Raw genomic sequence first — 19,916 nt, 5'->3', positions numbered from 1 at the left:
GCAAGGCGAGGAAAATCCACAGTTTCCAGTATATTTAAGACACAGGCCACCAGGGCTGATAAGCACTGGGTTCACAACACAAGACCTCAGAAAGTACATACTCCAACGCCAGGACCTGAGTTCATTGGTAGTAGCCTACTTTAATTAAAAATAAACATCCAACAGCTAACAGGTTCGAGTGAGACAATTTATGAGAAGGATTCAGTCCCAAATAGATCCCTTAGTGCCACAATAAGTGTAACGTCAAGTCAATTGTATTCATCAAAAGACCCTCAATTTGGATAAGGAAGGACTCTACAAAAAAACCCTGTCAAGCCCAGATTCTATCTGGACCACTTTGCTATTGTAAAGCTAAATGTGGCTCCTGCCGTCGCCATCTTGGCAGTGACTCCACAGTCTCCTGGCTAATCCTAAAATGGGCAAAGATGTCAGAGGCGCTGAGATGGACACAGGGGATGCAGAAGAGCAGACAGCCCTCGGTTAGTAATCTGAGACTGTGTTTCTTGAACTTATTTATGCATTTGTGCATATCAGGGGTTTACTGTAAATGTCATTTCAGTCCATCAGTTACCATTAGCACCCTTTTCTGTGAAGGTTTGCAAAGACGTTTAAATGCATATCTACAGAAGCAGAACTCTGACTGAAAAACTGACTTGAAGCCAAAAAGAAGCTTTGGGTCACACTTATGCACCTAAAATGCAAGTCATTACACTGCCATTGCAAATTGAATAAAATTGAAGCGTATCCATATGTAAATTAAGGCCAAAAGTTTTTGCTTTGCCTCAAAATATTTTTAAGAAGCAATAATGTAAATTAAACCGAGCCTGGAGCCTGCCCGGATACATAGGAGCATGTTTATGTAGAGTTAAGCTGATACTATCTGACACGGTCACACAGTCTGTTTGAAGCATCCTAATTCTGAATGCTCAGCTCTCACTGTTTTCCCACATTGTCAATCACGTCAGTATCGACTTGCTCTTGAATGAAGCGATTGTATTGGTATCTCAGTCTACATGGTGAAAAAACACACAGCAGAACAAACACTCAGAACTTCTGAGCAGAAAAGACATCAGCATTGCTGGGCAACAGGTAATCACTAGGTTTAAGATTGTGTTTCTTGAAAAAATGTGAAGTTCATGACATTGTATCCTTGATTTAGTTAGAAACAGTTAGTTGCTGAAGAAGATATGGCGGTCTGTTCATTCTGCTTTGATTAATCTTTTTCTCATTCTAAATAATAATTGGTCCCAATACAAAAATTAACAAACATTTACATTTAAACAAATGTATTTATTTTTGCCGATTTCAACACATTGAAGAACATTGTGGACCACATAGGCCTGGTTCATATGTTAATGCTTTTGCTCGGAGAGCTCTAAGAGTTCACTTGCAACACATTTAAACATACACTACATTGTGAATGATATACTTGTATGCAGTACAGTTTGTGAGTCTGTCTACATTTATTTTTCCTTGATTTCAATGAGGAGTGCACGTTTGTGGTACAGGGCTAATGATCCATTTGTATTCACCAATTTAGAGTTCATTTGATTTCAGAGACATGTTTGGAAACAGTGAACTTTCTGGAGCTGACAGGACAGCTGGAGATGTCACCTTAAATTCAGTCGACAGAATCAAGGAAGAGTGAGAAAGGAATGTAAAAGGAATTTGAAAACAACAACAACAACATTGTCAGTGATGGGTCAGTACAGCTCCACCAGAGATTGGCTCCCATCACATGTTACTTTTGTGTCTCATAGCTTCTCAATATCAATAAGTATAGTAGTAAAGACTTTTCATGCGTGGCTATGTTGCCTGCAGGAGCTGCCAGCCTACCTCTTTCCATTTTTGTCTTTGTGCACCATAATTATTTTGAGCTCTGCGTAATTTGGTAAACACCAGCACTCCCCCCAAAAAAACATAAACAAAATAGCGTTGGAGCTGTTTAAGATGTTGGGTTTGGCCTCCAACACCTTTTCTCACCACTAACACCATCTCCACAGTTACTCAGTAACCCAGAGACACTGGAGGACCAAGGGGATGAGAGGAGGGACATGCCATGTCAACTACAAACGTCTGATGCAACAGACACAACAGGAGTCTAAGACTGGTCCATCTTAAAAATCAGCCCACCTGAAGTTTGAGCCGTTCGCTAACCAGAGGCCAGCAGGTGGTCGTGAGGAGTTGTAGCATTTGTTCCAACGACAAATGAACTGTGCACGGCTATATTACTGCTGACTTCATACTCACTGTACACACACAGTCTTCCGTGTAAATGCGGATTTGCTGAATCCTTTCATTGGCAGCCAAACAGAGGAATGTCTACACTGTCAATTGTAAGGCGTAATGTACGTCACAGTTTTGCTGACTACCATTTGTTTTCTAAATCTCGGTTGAGTGAAAAAAAGAAAACGCGATCACTATTGACACTAGTTTACTGTTTAAAAACGCCGGGTTTGTGCAGGATGTCCTGTGGATTCTCTCTGATCAGTGGACTGAAGTGCTTTAACGTCTCCTTTTAGTATCGGTTCAGCCTGCTTGGAAAGAAACAAATGTTAGTCTTTTATTCGCTTCTCTGTCCTATTTTTCGCGCGTGTGCGTGTGCGTGTGTGTGTGTGTGTGTAGGAATGAGTCCTGAAACCTGGAAATGAGTTAGCATTTTAGCCCTTCCGGTTCCCAAAGTCTCGGTCCCGGTACCGGTCTCAAAGTCAATGTTTTTTTTCAATGGGTTTTTAGTTAGAAGCCTGAAATATGTTCACCAGCTTAAGAGATTTTAAAGTTTTGTTCCCACTCGTGAATATCTGAAGCTTGTATGAGTCTTAAAATTGGCGGTTGCTAATAAGTGGTTAAATGAGACTACTAAATGTCATCACTCCGAACATGAGTCCGCCTTTAGCTTAGTGGTGGTGACACGAGTCATGCCACCGTGGTGCAGTTTGTTTGTACCCTGACATTAGCTTTTTACTTCTTGCGATTGCATTTACCCTTAAAAAAATCATAAAAGTGCAGTACTTTTGTGAAGATTATCCTACAGAACAAAACGTGGAAGTATCATAAAATGTTTGTTCAATAATCCAAAATCCAATGGAAAAATCCTATATACTTTTTGTCAAGGGAACCAGTGCGATGCTAACTTCAGGGGTTGGACTCAAACACGCCATCCCAGCAGCACTTTATAGTAGCAGTTAAAGCCACTGTCCACCAGCCTGTTCAGCTCGGTACTTACAGCAGATGCATCTAACATTAATTTATAAGAAATTCATTCAGCATTAAAAAACTACATGAGCCAGTGCAGGTAATGTTGATCTTCTAAACACTGTATTGTATACTGCTGTAGTGTCACTTTGTAGTGTACATGGACACTACTTTTTTCATTCCATTATGGAATTGTGAGGGCACCACATAGTGGATACATTGACACGCTCTGAATTCAGAACTTCAAATAAAATGGCGGACAGTAAATGTGTGTAGTGATTTTGGACACTGCCCGAGCTTCTATCTTTATAACTTTATCTTCTGCATCAAATTAATGTCTGTTGTCTTCATCAAGGACCAAAATGGAAATAAGTCTAATGGCCCTATCTTATGTCCGGCACAAAGCGGCGCACAGAGCAACTGTCATTTCTAGTTTTAGTCTGACGCAGTTGTCATTTTCACGGCCAGCACACATAAAATGGCGGACAGTAAATGTTAAATGTTTTGTAAGTACAAAATGTACATCCGCCCATGATCTCAAATTGGTTTGAAAATTCAGTGTGGTCAGGCATTGCATTGTTGGTGCATTGCTATTTTGAGGCAGCAGAAAGCGATTTGGACAGGCATTACAGTCAAATAAGTTATCTGTACATTTACTCATATGCAGTCAGAGAAGTTGTTGATGGGGCAGGAGATTGGGGCCGAATCCGCCATTTAATTAGCAACAAATGACACCTGGCTTTTAAATGGAATGTAAAATGACTCTGATTGGTTTAATTCATGTTATGCACAAAACGCACCCATGAATATTTAAGAGACTAAATACAACCCCTTTGCCCAGTTGGACACGCTCTAAATGCTCTCGCCATGCACTTTAGGCCATGCGCTATAGATCGTTTTGTGTTCTTGACATTTTGTACATGTGTTGTGTGATTTAATGTAACTTAATGTTAATCTTTTCTCATAATAACAAATAAACAAATTTAAAACGTCTAAATTCTGTAAGCTAGCTAACTTTGTTAGTGTTAGCTTGCCAGCTAAAATGCTTTAGCTACTGTGACAAAAGTTTCATCAGCTCAGTAAAACTAACAATGTTTCAGTTTTATCCTACCGATTGAAGATTCAAGGAAAAGTATAAAGTTTGTATTTGTTTGTCAGTGTTGGGCATTCACACTGTTCACCCGGAATATATGTGCAACATTTCACAATGTGTCAAAGACCACAATGTGAGAACTTGTGAGAGATCTTCTTCAGCTGCTGGATAAACAGATTGCAACACCAGGCCTGTAAAAGCTGCTGGCTATGAGCTGGTGTGGGAGGTACAGAAAAATGAAAAGTACTGGTCATTATAGCACTTATTCAGATTTGATTAAGATAACTGGATTTAAAGTAACCTGCTCCTAAAAATAAATCCTAAAATGAGAGAAAAATCTGGTAATTGTGTGATTTGGTAACCATAAAATTCCCTGTCTCTGGCTTTAATTCCTCTTTCTCATGAGACCAACCTTTCCATTTCATAATGACTTTGGCAACATTTATGAATGTCAATATGAAAAAAAAGAAAATCCAGAAGGATGCAGTGAAGGCCATTGGTTGCTATTCTGAATTACAGTTAGCCTCAGGTTGGTCAAACTTCCCACCCTGTTTTTTGTCTTTGGGTCTCTCTAATTGCAGCCAACACTCAGCCAGGAGGTCCAGCTTGAGTCCTTCCATTCATAAAGCTCCAAGTGCCTCTTAGTGGCATTTGGATATTAAAACGTTAAATCTGAACCGCCCTCACTTCCCAGCTCAAACACTCTATCTTTAGCTCCTACTTTCCACTCTTTCCTGCTGGCATACCAATGCATCAACCTGCAATTACTTTCTCCCTTCTCTCAGGCACCACAGCATCCTCAAATGTCTGGGACCAAATAGAGACAAACACAGTCAGAAACGGCAAAATACAAAGCAAGCCATAAAAAATGCAGGTAAGAAAATATGTATTCTACATCCCTGTCAGAAACAAAACAGTGATATTGGAACAATGTGCTTCTTAGACCACGAAGCTACTAAGACACTGTAAGTCATTCAGGGGTTTCCTTTTATATGTTTGCACATAGGAACAATTCATGTATGGATTCCTATATTTTGTTTTACAATAAGAATTGTGTTAATGTTGACCTATGAAATCGTCACAGGGACGAATATTGTATTAAAGCACAGAAAAGTTGCTGTTTGCAACATGTGAGTATGTACAAAATGGTATGTACAGTACACAATACTGTTTAAGACAGAAAAGGATCTATGAAAGGTCCTTTTTCACTTGTGTCCGAGCAGGCAGCAGGATGACCAGGAGTCATATAGGAGACACAAACTTGACTCTTGGGTCAAATTAGGATTGTGCAAAGTATGAAACCTCAAAACATTTTAACAACCAAAATATATTGTCTTTTGTTTCGTAAGTTATTGTACTGTTGTTTGTGTTTACACAACATTTAACTAGAGACTGATGAATTGGAATGGATGTTATTAGCCTCCGATATTACTTTAGCTAATTGTCTTTAGTAACCAAAGTTGAAGTTGCAGTATTGTAAAGTCAAAGGTTATGCTCGTAGTGAAAAAACACAGATCATCATCAACTCTTTTGTTCCCCTCAGCTACACAGTGCTTTTTAGGATCTTTCAGCTAATTGTTTTGATTCAGTCTCAGCACTCTCATCAATCTAGTTTCCAAATGCAGGAGGCAGCTGTTTCCAGTCACAATGCTCTGATGAGCTCACTGTACACGACCCAGCAACAACCAGCAGACAAAGTTAGTGACTAGCACGTGAATATAGTGGAATATTTAGCAGATATTATTTGCAATAGATGGCCAAAAAAGAGCTAAAAGAGTGTGAATATTATACTTACATCCCTCAGGTGTTGAAAAACTTAGTATAGTTCTGATAAATCACTATTATTTTAAGTCTCAAATAGTCAAATCTGTATCTGCCCTTAAAAATCCAGTATCTGTTGGGATCTAGATTTAGAATTTGTCAAGTTTAGCCTCTTTTGCTAATGAATAAATAATTCTCAAAGTGAGGTATTGAAAAAAGTATTGTTTTGGTCTTGGTACAGTATCAAAACTCAGGTACCAAAGAATCAAAAGTCAAACAATCAAACTGCCAGCCCCACTCAAAGAAAAACAAAATGGTCTCAAGGTCTTAGGTGCCTCAAGGGGCGGTAACCCTCGAACACCGTGGTGGACCCCGGTGGTCAGGGAAGCCGTCCGACTGAAGAAGGAGTCCTTCCGGGTTATGTTATCTGGGAGGACTCTGGAAACAGTTGCAGGGTACCGAAGGACTAGAAGGGCGGCAGCCTCTGCCGTGTCAGAGGCAAAGCAGCGGGTGTGGGAGAAGTTCGGAGAAGCCATGGAGAAGGACTTTCGGTCGGCACCAAGGTGTTTCTGGAAAACCATCCGGCACCTCAGGAGGGGGAAGCGGGGAACTATCAAAACTGTGTACAGCAAGGGTGAGACCCTGCTGACTTTGACTGAGAAGGTTATCGGGCGGTGGAAGGAGCACTTTGAGGAACTCCTGAATCCGACTAACATGCCCTCTATCGTAGAGGCAGAGCTGGAAGCTGATGGAGGATCATCGTCAATTTCCCTGACGGAAGTCACTGAGGTAGTCAAACAACTCCACAGTGGCAAAGCCACTGTGATACTGTGGGAGGTGCTGCGGGAGTATGGGGTGAGGTGGTCACTTCTGAGGGCCATCTAATCCCTGTACGCCCAAAGCGAGAGTTGTGTCCGGATACTCGGCAATAAGTCGGATGACAGTGAATGTTGGCCTCCGCCAGGGCTGCGGTTTATCACCAATCCTGTTCGTGATTTTCAAGGACAGGATATCGAGGTGTAGTCGTGGAGGAGAGGGGTTGCAGTTCGGTGGCCTGAGGATCTCACCGCTGCTCTTTGCAGATGATGTGCTCCTTATGGCATCATCGGTCTATGACCTTCAACAGTCACTGGATCGGTTGGGATGAGGATCAGCACCTCAAAATCTGAGGCCGTGGCTCTCAGCAGGAAACCGGTGGATTGCCTACTCCGGCCCTTACCCCAAGTGAAGAAGTTCAAGTGCCTCGGGGTCTTGTTCGCGAGTGAGGGGACGATGGAGCGAGAGATTGGCCGGAGAATCGGAGCAGCGGGGGCGGTATTACAGTCACTTTACCGCACCGTTGTGACGAAAAGAGAGCTGAGCCAGAAGGCAAAGCTCTCAATCTACCGGTCGATCTTCATTCCTACCCTCACCTATGGTCATGAAGGCTGAGTCATGACCGAAAGAACGAGATCAAGGGTACAAGCCGCTGAAATGGGTTTTCTCAGACGGGTGGCTGGGGTCTCCTTTAGAGATAGGGTGAGAAGCTCAGCCATCCGTGAGAGACTCGGAGTAGAGCCACCGCTCCTTTACGTTGAAAGAAGCCAGTTGAGGTGGTTCGGGCATCTAGTAAGGATGCCACCTGGGCGCCTCCCTAGAGAGGTGTTCCAGGCACGTCCAGCTGGGAGGAGACCCTGGGGAAGACCCAGGACTCGGTGGAGAGATTATATTTCCTCACTGGCCTTGGAACGCCTCGGGATCCCCCAGTCAGAACTGAAGGATATGGCCCGAAGAAGGGAAGATTGGGGTTCCTTACTGGAGCTGCTGCCCCCGCGACCCGACCCTGGATAAGCGGTAGACGATGGATGGATGACTCATTTGTTCAGAAAAACATCGTGTACAGCAGAAACTAAAAGGTCACGTTTGATCTTCTCTCCATGGATGACCAAGGTGCAAAACACATTTCATCAGAATTATTTCGACACACAAATGTGACTTGTTTTAGGATAATGTGGAACATGGAGGCAGAGCATGCTTGGGGACAACCGCTGTCATCAGCAGAGTTAATTAAATCCACTGAAGGAGCATTAAGACACGTCTGGAGTGCATCAGCAGCAACACATTAAGATGTTTGGAGGGGCAAAACAATGGTTACAGACCCTTCCAGAAATACCACCCAGCCTGCTGTCAGGGGAGAACTAAATATCATTCTACGCTCTGTCTCTACTGCTTTCCATACAGTGCATCTCCCATCCTAATTACATGTTTATGTACTGTGAATGCCTTTTGCTAACCCAGAAATCTAAGTAGTCGTTTACATTAAACCTCACAGTGGCCAGATTTAGATAGGGAGGCATTAATTCTGACACACCAAAAACAAAAAGATCCAAATGAAATAAAAAGGCAGCCCTGCCTCACTGCGGTCACAGCCACTTTCATGATGAGATGCAGTGGCATATCTTCAGCTTAGAAAGTTGTTAAATGTTGACTCCACCCCCACACTACTCTGTCATTTAATTCTAAGAGTTTACCCAAAGATGCCCGTGGCTCACTGAGCGCTCATCTGTGGTCTTTGCTGGCAGTTTAAATGATACGGGCAAAGGAAAGGAAGGCCTTACCAAACCCAGAGATATATTACACAATGGCTTGACCAATCAGGATGGTTGTAAGGTTGATGAAGATCACCATGTTACATTTAATTGCAATGTAAAAAACGACATTTGATCCCACACTATTTGTCTTGTTGCTCCTTCTTGTGTTGATTTCATCTCATCTTAAAACAAGATGATCTGTAATAAAAATGTAGAAGCTTCATATTTTATAGGTAGATTTTCATTTAAAAAATGTTATTCATTGTTTCTACAAAACTTGGTGAATTTCTAGCTCTACTGGCAGGCGATCAGCAGAGATTGCAGGAAGTCACTGCTCCTGACGGTTTCCCCCTTCTTCCAGTCTTTGAGCTAATCTAAGCTAATCACCTGGCTAAGGTTAAGTACACGCGCGTGTGGGTGAAGACACAGTCCTGCCGGTGGTTTCATGCTACTCCTCTCATCGGCAGTTGGCTGTGGAAACGACGTGCCAAGAAACGCAGCAATGCGCAAACAAAAGGCAAGGAAGAAGAAGACTGCTAGCAAGGAACCATGGACGTCAACACTGCAGGCTCCAAATTCTGAAAACAATTATCTCTGCCAATGCTTTATGAGGAAGTAAAACTGTAACACTTTGACATGCCTAAATGATACACACACTGTATTTTGGTGCAAAACTGATTTTTAACAGAAATGACTGTGTTCACAAAAAGCTGCACGGAGTAACTTTAATGCCTCTCAGGTTTCATTTCACATTATTTGTTTTTGTTCTTAATCATGAATGTAGACTACAATCCAACCAATAAATTGGTACGTACTTTAAATAAGCCAGTATGTTTATTACTGAGATGTATCAGAATTAGGCATCAAGTAGTAATACATTGAAGTATAGACCTGCCCATGAAGATTTAGAGAAAGTTTGGACACAGTATGATCATGATATGATTTTACTGAATGACATTACATACTGATATCAATCTCTTAATGCCACAGAGTCTCTGTTCCATGTAAACACAGTACTGTTGCAGCTCAGTGAATGTGAACTGTAGAGGCTCCTCAGAGGATGAAGCAGGTAGCAACTTAGAACAACACCTCACTTCTGCCTCCTGGTGTCTTAAAGCTGCACTGTGGATCCCTGCAGCAAACCACACACCAGCTTGTAAAACACACAGAGGATCTACAGAAATAAACCCAAATCAAGCCGGTGGTTTGTTTAATGTATATACATTAGTGAACACTGACTGCTGTCTGTCAAACCCAGAATCTTTCAGATCAAAAAGAGTTCCCATAACTTTCCAGCGTCCATCAAAAACTGGCTGTCATTTTCGATTGAACCAAAACCGACAGAAAGACAGTCGGCTACGTATAGTCTACCACATCCAACCAATATAGAGTCTTGAGACTGCAGGAACATATTGTCAGACTTGCAGTCTTTACTTTTCCAGAAACCCCCCACCGTCACAACAACTTAGTCAATAACATGATGTTTTTAGCAATAAATATCTGTGTTTGTGCAGTTAAAAATGAAAATCCAGGCTAAAAAAGGACATTAAGACAGACAGGGACTCACTCCTGACTCATCTGTAAAAAAGTGCAAACACAGTGGTTAATGTGCATTTATGACTGAATAACGGATGGTCACTTTAAGATCTGTACCACTGCGTGCCACAAAGTTAAATGCTGATCACCAAACTGAGATAAATCAAGAAAACAACTTATGAAAATGTGAATTCGACAAGAATCCCCTTGCTGCTTCTCCGCGCAGACAGAAAGAGGGAGAGTCAGGGAGGAGCGGGAGGCCTGTCCCTTCAGAGTGACGGTCCTCCTCTCAAGACATGGCACCCATTATTAAAGATGACATCAGAGCAGGGAGGGCCTTCCACATGAGGTAGATCATCCCTGATGCTGGAGAGCTGCTCAGTATAAATACCTTGAGCCCGGTGCCCTGGGAAGAAGCAGCTGCCGCTCAGACAGACAGACTCCACAACTAAGGATATAACAGCGCAGTGCCGGGACAGCATCCTCCTGACCTCCCCCCCGCTGTTTCTCTGGAGCATACACCTTCCCGGTAAGGAAGCTTTCTTTCTGATTTCAGGTTAGTGCATGTGGGATTCCCAACTGCAGACTGGCTCTCACTGAAGGGGAGGGTCACTGCTGCTGCGCTGAGAGCATTACAAATGTAATGAGCCATGTGCTGTGGCTGGCTTTACACTGGGAGAGATTTTGTGCCTGTGATGAAGTTGACAAAATAAAATATTTAGTCAGAGATGTTAAAAGTGGATATTTTTCATAAATGCTGCTCACTTTGGGAGCCCAAAACTGATAGAAAAGTATGATCTGGTCAATTTAGAAATGAAAGATTCTGACATTTATTTGAAGCTATCACATTCTGTCAGATTTACTCATGCACCAACCACACTGCACTTCACTTTCACTGTCAAGAGTGTCAGTGAAGTGCAGGAGCACAGGTGCCCAGCCACTCTGAGGTTATCTTACATCCTTTTGGTTGCTGATTGTCATTAGATACAAAGAGAACAACAATGCTTCTTCTAATAAATGGATTTTGTCTTTTCAGGTTTAGCTTCCCAAGATGGACCTGAGGGTGACAAGCGTTCTCCTCGTCCTCCTAGCTTTGGCTGAGGCGACTCCTGAGAGATACTACCATGTGCCAAAAGTGAGCAAGACTCCCTACCCCGTCAAGAGTCAAAGTGAGTCAGATATGTCTTTTCTTGCCAGGGTTGTTCAGGAGAAAGCATCTTTACTATAATAACAATCATGACAATGTAGTGTTAAGGAGAAATGCTTTAATTACCACAAATACAGAGACTTTAAATTAAACTCAGCGAATTAAGCAGAAATAGAATCTACTTCTGGTATAATATTAATCTCCAGCCAAGCCCATCGTTAATTTCAAATCTGTGCAGGCTGCACAGTAAAAGTGCTTACAGACTGTACCAGCTCCATTAAAACAAATCTAAACAAATTAAACTGCACAATAGCACCAGAAGACACTTCAAGTGACACTTGGGGTGAAATGGAGAGACCGAATGCTTTCAGACTTTTCATTATAACTTGTGCTGCTGAAAAGCAAGGCAGCAGTGCATCCACCAAAGACATTTAAAAGCAATCCACAAATTAAATATAAAGTTAAAGCCTACAATTGCATATAACAGCACTTTTTGAAAAAACAGGTCATATGATACAGTCCTTCTGGAATGACTTACAATAACCCACTGGCAAAATCCAATTAGGCCACAACCACTGATACATCATGATAACCTTTGTGAACCCTGGAAATATGGCAACTTGCTACATCAGTTAAATAACCTGAAAATAAAACACATTTCTTGATTCATTTTGCTAATCATCATGATCATCACCACTACTCTGACCTTTCAGTAAGATCCTCTCTTGTGCAACCTCACAAACTGTTGGCTCATACACATCAGTTAATGAGGCTGCCATAACACCACCCTCCTCCATTAACTGTCATCAAGGTGCACACATCCAGCACAACGTCTCATTGGCTGAGAGCAGAAGGCTGTGGTTGAACTGGCTGAACTGCTGTGAATGAATAGAACTGTATATAGCTGTGAGGTGGGGTATAGCTGTAAAAGAGCAATTATGCTCCATATAAATAAAGATTAAAGAAAGAAACAGTCACATCTGCATGTGTCATCAAAAAACCATAGCAGTGGTCATGATGTAACTGCCAAGCTGATGCATAACACTATATTTTAGATCCCAACTAAACAATGATTCAAATTGTGCTTTGGACACTTGAGAATGTATTCCTCTAGTTTTGTTTGTGAAGATGTTCTGATGTGGTTTGACTGTGTGCCTTAACATAAAAATAGGATAGAAAGTTGACAATAAGAGCACAAATTTGACAAATCTCCTAAACAGATGTAACCACGTTGCAGGCACGCCCTAACAAAATGCCACATAATAATAAAGAAATAATACAACAGACTGCAGAGAAACACTCTCACAAGACCAAAGAGTCAATCTAACAAATAAATCACGGTAAATTTACAGTAGCTTCTAACTCAGGGGAGTTTATTTAAGACAACCAAATTAAGAATGGATATAAGTGCTTCTCTGAATATAAACATTGTAGAACTTTGCAGTGTTAACAGGTCATACGTGGTAAAGCCACTGTGGCCAGAATCACGTCCAGTTTGTGGGGTTTCCACTTCTAGCACAAATATCCCTGTGGGGTTTCAGGCACAGCCTTATGTGGCTTGAAAATGACAGCTCTGTAAAAGCACTTTCTTCTCAAAACACCATTTCAAAAGAGAGGCCAACACTATAGGTTTGATTCTTTGATTATTTGGCAGTGATGCATCCAGAATTATGGAGTATAAAGGAATACAATGATAGCAATGTTATCAGAGATGCTCTTTGTGCATAGTTCATGCCCTGATAGATGAGAGTTTATATACACTATAATATTTCCATTTTGACTTTAAACAGAAATTAAAGAGATGTTTAATGCAAAACAGGTTTAAGGTAACAAGTAGAATCCTGATGAAAAATTTAAGAGAGAAAACAGCAAGGCGACAAGGCCAACACGACCAGGGAACTTTGTTGCATGTTATTCACAACCTATCTGTCACCTCATTTTATGTCATCTCATTATTATCAAACATCAAATAAATGTCTAAATAAAAAATAAAATAAAAACGAGAGATAACAAACAATGTTTTCACTGCCACGTTGGTTTTATAGGGTAAGGTTATTCTTATATTGACTTTAGTGATAAACAGAGACGTGAGCAACAATCTCCAGAAAGATATATCCTGATGTTATACACCACTTTAGTGCATAAATATGCACTCATTTGACCTTGACCATAAACTCTACTGTATGTGCCAGGAAATCCATCATGGTGATGTTGACAATTTGACCACTAAATATACACTCAAGGCCATGGGTAGTGCAGGAAATTAAGGGGTGCAGTAAAGTGTGGGAACATTTAACTAAAATGCACAGGAGCTGGTATGTGTTGGTTCCCACGGCAGCAGACATAAGCTTGGTGAGAGCAACACATCAGACCAGTGGTGCTGTCAAGACTATCCTGGGGAAAGGAGTTTTGTCTCCACAACCCAACCTACAATAATAGGGAGTAGTGTTTTAAGGCAGCCTGCAGTCTTATGGAGTAGAATACCAAACCTAGGGTTATTCAAGTACCAAGAAGGCATCTCACGTAATATATATATATATATATTATATATATATATATATATATATATATATATATATATATATATATATATATATTTATATTTAATTTATATTATATTATATTTATATTATATATATATATATATATATATATATATATATATATATATATATATATATATATATATATATATTCACCGACAACAACATGTGGAATACTGTGAAATATTCTTTCTTTTTTTACATTAAAGCCCATGGACAGATTAACAGTTTACTAAATCCAATTATAAACATCAAACTAAACCAAATTGATCACAGACAGATACCCGGGGCATTAGGATGTTTGGATCATATTACTGAAATACTTACATGTCTGTATTTATGTGTTGTCTAGCCGTTACAGGCCAACCAGGTCCTGCAGGTTCTCCAGGTGAGCCAGGACCAATGGGACCACCTGGACCTGCTGGAAACAGTGGTACAGGACATACTGGACCACAAGGCCCAGCTGGACCTCCCGGACCCCCTGGCTACTCTCAAGCAGGTAAACCCGGTGCCTCAGGTGGTCATGGAAAACCAGGTAGCGCTGGCCTCCCTGGTGAGAAAGGTGAATCTGGCCCACCTGGACCAATGGGTGGTAGAGGTTCACCTGGTCCACATGGAACACCTGGACCTGCTGGAATTTCTTCCGTTGGAAAACCTGGACCATCTGGCATCCCTGGGTCAATGGGTCATAGAGGAGAGTCTGGTTTGAAGGGACATCCTGGTATTCCTGGCATTCCTGGCCTCAAAGGAGAGCGAGGCATTGGAGTTCCTGGGGTTCAAGGACAACCAGGCACAGTTGGACCAATGGGCCCATCTGGAATGCCTGGCAAATCTGGAGTTGGTGCACCTGGTGCCAGTGGCTATCCTGGAGAACCTGGCAAGAGTGGCACACCAGGAAGAGATGGTGCTACCGGGCCAAATGGTATGCAAGGACCAAAGGGTCACACCGGGGCTCCAGGTACAGGAGCATCAGGGAAACCAGGTCAGAATGGTACCCCAGGTATGACTGGACCTATGGGTTCTAAAGGTCCACAGGGTCCAGCTGGTCAGCCAGGCTCCCCTGGCATGCCAGGTGTTGGCAAAACGGGTGAATCTGGAATACCAGGTAGCAGAGGATCCCCCGGTACTCCAGGAACCACTGGTCAGAAAGGAGAGCCAGGCCCAACTGGTTTTACTGGTCAGCCAGGTGCTTCCGGTCCTATTGGCCCAGCTGGTCCACAAGGTGCAAGAGGATTCCAGGGAGAGGGAGGCCCACAGGGACCCAAAGGAGACATTGGTATGGTAGGTGCACCAGGCCCAAGAGGAACCAAGGGTGAACAGGGAGCTCAGGGATTCACTGGAAAACCAGGTTCCCCCGGAGCAGTAGGTCCTTCAGGAATTCCAGGGCATAATGGTCCTCAGGGTCAAAAGGGAACACAAGGCCATAGTGGTGCCCCAGGGGTCTCAGGTGGAAATGGTGGACCAGGACCCAAAGGACACACAGGCCCCTCAGGAGGACCAGGAAAAAGTGGTGAGAATGGAAGGCCAGGATCTATGGGACCAGTTGGGCCCTCCGGTCCATCAGGTCTCCCTGGACTTAAGGGTCATCCAGGTCTTCCAGGCCCACCTGGCCCAGCTGGCATGACAGCTAAGGGAATTTCTGGTCCTCAGGGTCCACCTGGAATTCAAGGTTTCAGAGGTCAAGATGGTCACCCAGGCCCTGCCGGTGCTCCTGGTCAACCTGGCCCACCAGGAGAGATGGCATACCACCATGAGAAGAGTATGCCAATCAAGTCCCATGAGGTTGTGATGTCTCATGAGATGATGAAGGCCCCAATGTCTGCCTTCAGTGCTGTGCTAACCAGAGCCTACCCTCCAGCTGCATCCCCTATTCAGTTTGACCAGGTTCTGTACAATGGGGAAAACCATTATGACGATCAAAGTGGTGTGTTTACCTGCCAGATTCCAGGCCTCTACTATTTCAGCTATCATATGCATGTCAATGGTGCCAATGCATTGGTGGCCCTCTACAAAAACGAGGATCCAGTTATTTTCACCTATGATGAGTACAACAAAGGTTTCCTGGATCAGATGTCAGGCAGTACTGTACTTATGCTGCATGCCGGTGACAGAGTCTATGTCCAGGTCCCTGATGAGGAGAGTAATGGCATATTTGCAGCAGATAATGTTCACTGCTCTTTCTCTGGGTTTTTGATTGCCTCAACGTGATTTCACAAATCCAAATAAATCTCAAAACCTTACAAAACATTAAACTACTCAGAGAAACAGATTAGTTTATACATTTGCAAATTAAGATTGTAGATTAAAAAAAATATATGGTTGTAATTTTAGAGTTTCATTGCCTTATTCAAATATTTACAATACAAAATGTATTTGCTAAAACATTTAACGACAATTATTGCTGAGTAAAATCTTTAAAAATAAGGTTTGAATTGATTCCTTTCCCCAGTTCACCATGTCTGTGACTTTGCAATTTTTAGAAACATGAAACAATATTGGAAGATATCTGAAGTGGTGCTTTACAACTGCCTGTAACATTTACAGCATGTCTTTTTTTGTGTTTGTTTTTATTAATATCTGTTGTTTAAGACTTTTCCTGTAATATAAATATTAGAGACACACAAAACTGTTGTACTACATGTTACTAGATCAGCACATTCTCACAAGCACTGTGATCAGCAAAACAACACAGAATGAGAAATTCAAACTGCATTTTTTTTCTTCCAAACCAACAATGTCCCATTGGATGTGTTAAGTTATGTACCACTTACCAACCAAAACACAGAATAAAAGTTCTAGTTTGAAAAAGAAAAATGTATCCTTTGTATTGTGTATGTTGTTTTTCTTATTTACTGTATAGGTCCTTGACAAGACATCATAAATAAGCAATAAACTAAAATGTGTGCCGCTTTGGAATAAAAAGGCATACCTTTGAATGCAGATGTTTTGTAATTGTGGTCGATGGCAGCAACCATATCTTTCCAAAAGTCGGAATTCACCTCATTTCCTCGCTGTTCACAAAAACATGAAGTTACAATTGAATAGGTTTTTCCACATAAATTCTCAACCATTCATTTGAAAGCATACATTATGAAATATTACCTTATGCAACATGTCCACAACTCTTCCACAGAGGAGAGCCCCAGGTAGATCAAAGTAGTTGTCATAGAAATAGTATTTTGCTGCAAAGACCAAAACAAAAGTCGATGGAATCTAGTGACAGGTGATGTGAAAAAAAGGGAAATTGTTTCTTTTTTAGGTAACTATCCATAGTCAGTGTATTCGCTACAGTAGATGGCGGTCGGCACTCGCCTAGTTAGGAGAGACGAGTATGGGCAGGGAGCAAACCAATGTACTGCTGTGGACAGGGGAAACAGCGAAACATATTCTAACCCAAAAGGTTTCTGGTATTGTTTGACTCTGGTTAGTTTGGAAATTACTTTTTTTGTCAATGGAGTCTGGTGACTTTGAAGAGAGCATAGATAATGGCTTAAGTTAACCGTTGAAAAGGGCTGTCCGACAACAAGGCAAAGCAGTGAAAATATTCTAAATATAATGTACTTAAACTGATATTGAATTTTTAGGTGGCTAATTTATGTTTTGCTGCTGCCGTCGTCCACAAAAGTGCATTGCTTTGCTCCCTTCCTGTACTACTGTCTGTTTCTCCAAACTGCTGACATGTCGACCACCACCTACTGTAGCTAATACACTGACATCTGAACTCTTCCTTCAAGAGCCAACAGCATACAGCTATTAGGTAATAAAGAAGGACACAAACATCATACCAGATCTTGTGAAGGAGGTATTGAGGCTATTGAAGTGCATCCACTCCCTCTTTGGACCATAATGTTTGATGATGTCTTCGGTGCTGAGGTCATTGGTTCCATGTGTCGCTCTAATCAAGCAAGGAATAAAACTTTTAGATATTTATGTATCCCACTTTAAAAGGTCAGTGAAAGCAATGACAACTTTGACAAAAGAGCGGAGGAGAGGTTTTGAGAGTCAGATGAAATACATTTCATGCACCAAAAGCATACCTCAAGACAGTTCCATCTTCAGCTAGCTTCACAAGGTTTCCATCTTCCAGATCCACTACTAGTCCTTTGAAACTGGACACAAATTCAGCATGTTAGAAATACAGTATACATCACTCCTGTCCTGTACCCAGCATGGACAACTCAGTGCCGACCATTCCAGACGACAGAGATTTGCTTGCTGAACCGTTACAGACACATTTTAACTCAAAGTACATGCAACAAAGGTCCCAGCAGGAGTCTAGTGACACTAAATTATCAAATGTGTTTCTCTTTTGTTATAAATACTTGATACCTTCCTCTGTTTGACTTTTAAATGCTTCATATGAAACAATCTGAGATGAAAAAGTATTCTTTGGTTTAACTTCTCACAACTCAGGTCCTCACAAAAAACATAACCTGTGGCAGGGAAGGGTCACAGGTTGACATTCCTTCATTTTAAAGGGTTACAAGCCAAAGGGGTTGGGAACCATTGGACCATAAAGGTCCTGAATGTGTTCAGCTAAGCTTAGCACGAGAGATGGTTTAACTAAAGTAAGCACACCAACGCATCCACATTTAGAGACAAGCAGAATATTACTAGAAACACACAGACAAGACAAAAAGTTGGGCGTGTGGAGCCTGTGTGTGACTTGAATAGATAAGGATTAACTATGATTTTGGAGAAGGGTTTAAATCCATTGCTTGTTGTTGTCTCCTAAATACACATATATGGGCTTATTTTGGAGGGGCAATTCCCTACTCTTAAGCTTTCTTGATTAGCATATAATATTCTACTCTTTATTATAAGTGTTATATATAATCATTGATTTATGATAATAATCACTACTGTTATACAGATAAATCAGACTGGTTTAACTCATTGCAGATATATCAGTATTGTTGTATATGTTGGCCAATAATTAACAAGAATTACATTTAAAAAAAAGGATTTAAAAAAGAAATAATTGAAAGGATTTGTATCAAAATAGTTTGTTAATGATATGTACTTATGTTAAAAATGGATTATTATCATTATAATCTCCCAAATATTTAGATCATACCGGCCTCCAAAATCCACTATTGGGCAGAATATAATAATCCCAATAAATCTGATGCAAACATAAACCTCAAGTGTAACATTTCACCTTTACTCTGTAAAAGAAGAGCCTTTTGTGTATTAAACCCACTGAATCAGACTGAACTAATCCCTTCCATAAAACTGAATTTGACCAAAAATGCTATTTGACTTTTTGTTAGCCCTTTAACCCTTATTGTATTCTTATTATTTCTAATTTTTTGTTTATTTGTGTGGTTCAGGACCATTATCACATGGTATGGAGCACAAACAGAATATACAATAATAACAAAACAATGGCACACAGCATGGCTAAAGTACAACACATGTAACTTAAACAAAGGAATGAAAGTCTTCAATAAGGCACCTCGATTACAAACACCTTTGTCTGATTGTAATGTAAATTTAAACATAGATTCAAACTAAATATGATCCTTTTCAGGTTTCTAAACAACCTTTATATTATTATTTGTAACTTATTATTTGTAACTTTAAAGTAAACAGCAGAATTCCTCAGGTAGATCCTGAGGAATTCTGCTCACTTATGTTTACTTTTAAAGTTACAAATAATGTCTGTACTTTGGATTTTTATATAACAAATACTTTTCCAATTTAAGCTCTTGTTTAAATTCTACTTAAATATCACATGACGTGATACGTCTGAGCTCACGTTGCCACTTATGCATGAACTGATCTCTCAGCTTCTATTCAACAGTTACTTTCAACCAGTTCATGTTGTTACACTTGTGTGTGAGCCAGAGGTAAGACAAACATCCAGTATCTGCTGAGCCTGTGAGATCCATGTTGACACATATACACTCTAAGTATGCAGGCTGAGCAAATACATTATTCGACTGAGTTCAGTTGCTTCTGACAGACTCCTCCAGTAGATCCTTCTCTTTTGAACTGCAACACAGAGTGGATATCTTCCCAGCCCATAGACCATATTACTGCAGGTTGTCATTTTAACTTTTAGTGCA

General features: G+C 41.1%; 2 protein-coding genes across 2 annotated transcripts in view; one reads left to right on the top strand and one right to left on the bottom strand.

The window, feature by feature from the left end:
- Positions 1-19,916, bottom strand: part of nt5dc1 (5'-nucleotidase domain containing 1) — a 66,670-nt gene that overhangs the window by 44,058 nt on the left and 2,696 nt on the right. The window contains exons 3-6 of the mRNA XM_029425176.1: positions 17,883-17,954; positions 17,631-17,740; positions 16,948-17,027; positions 16,775-16,856 (exon numbers count right to left, since the gene is read on the bottom strand). Of these exons, the coding sequence (XP_029281036.1) occupies positions 16,775-16,856; positions 16,948-17,027; positions 17,631-17,740; positions 17,883-17,954 (344 nt within the window). The remainder of the gene's footprint in view (positions 1-16,774; positions 16,857-16,947; positions 17,028-17,630; positions 17,741-17,882; positions 17,955-19,916) is intronic.
- Positions 11,201-16,686, top strand: col10a1b (collagen, type X, alpha 1b). Its single transcript, XM_029425175.1, has 2 exons — positions 11,201-11,324; positions 14,198-16,686. Exons 1-2 carry the CDS (start codon positions 11,207-11,209, stop codon positions 16,051-16,053), a joined length of 1,974 nt encoding a protein of 657 aa, XP_029281035.1. The 5' UTR covers positions 11,201-11,206; the 3' UTR covers positions 16,054-16,686.

This window comes from Cottoperca gobio, chromosome 24 (assembly GCF_900634415.1).
Source record: "Cottoperca gobio chromosome 24, fCotGob3.1, whole genome shotgun sequence".
In the NCBI taxonomy this organism is placed as follows: domain Eukaryota; kingdom Metazoa; phylum Chordata; class Actinopteri; order Perciformes; family Bovichtidae; genus Cottoperca; species Cottoperca gobio.
The sequence above is the reverse complement of the archived record's forward strand: the minus strand, read 5'-3'. Positions and strand labels throughout refer to the sequence as shown.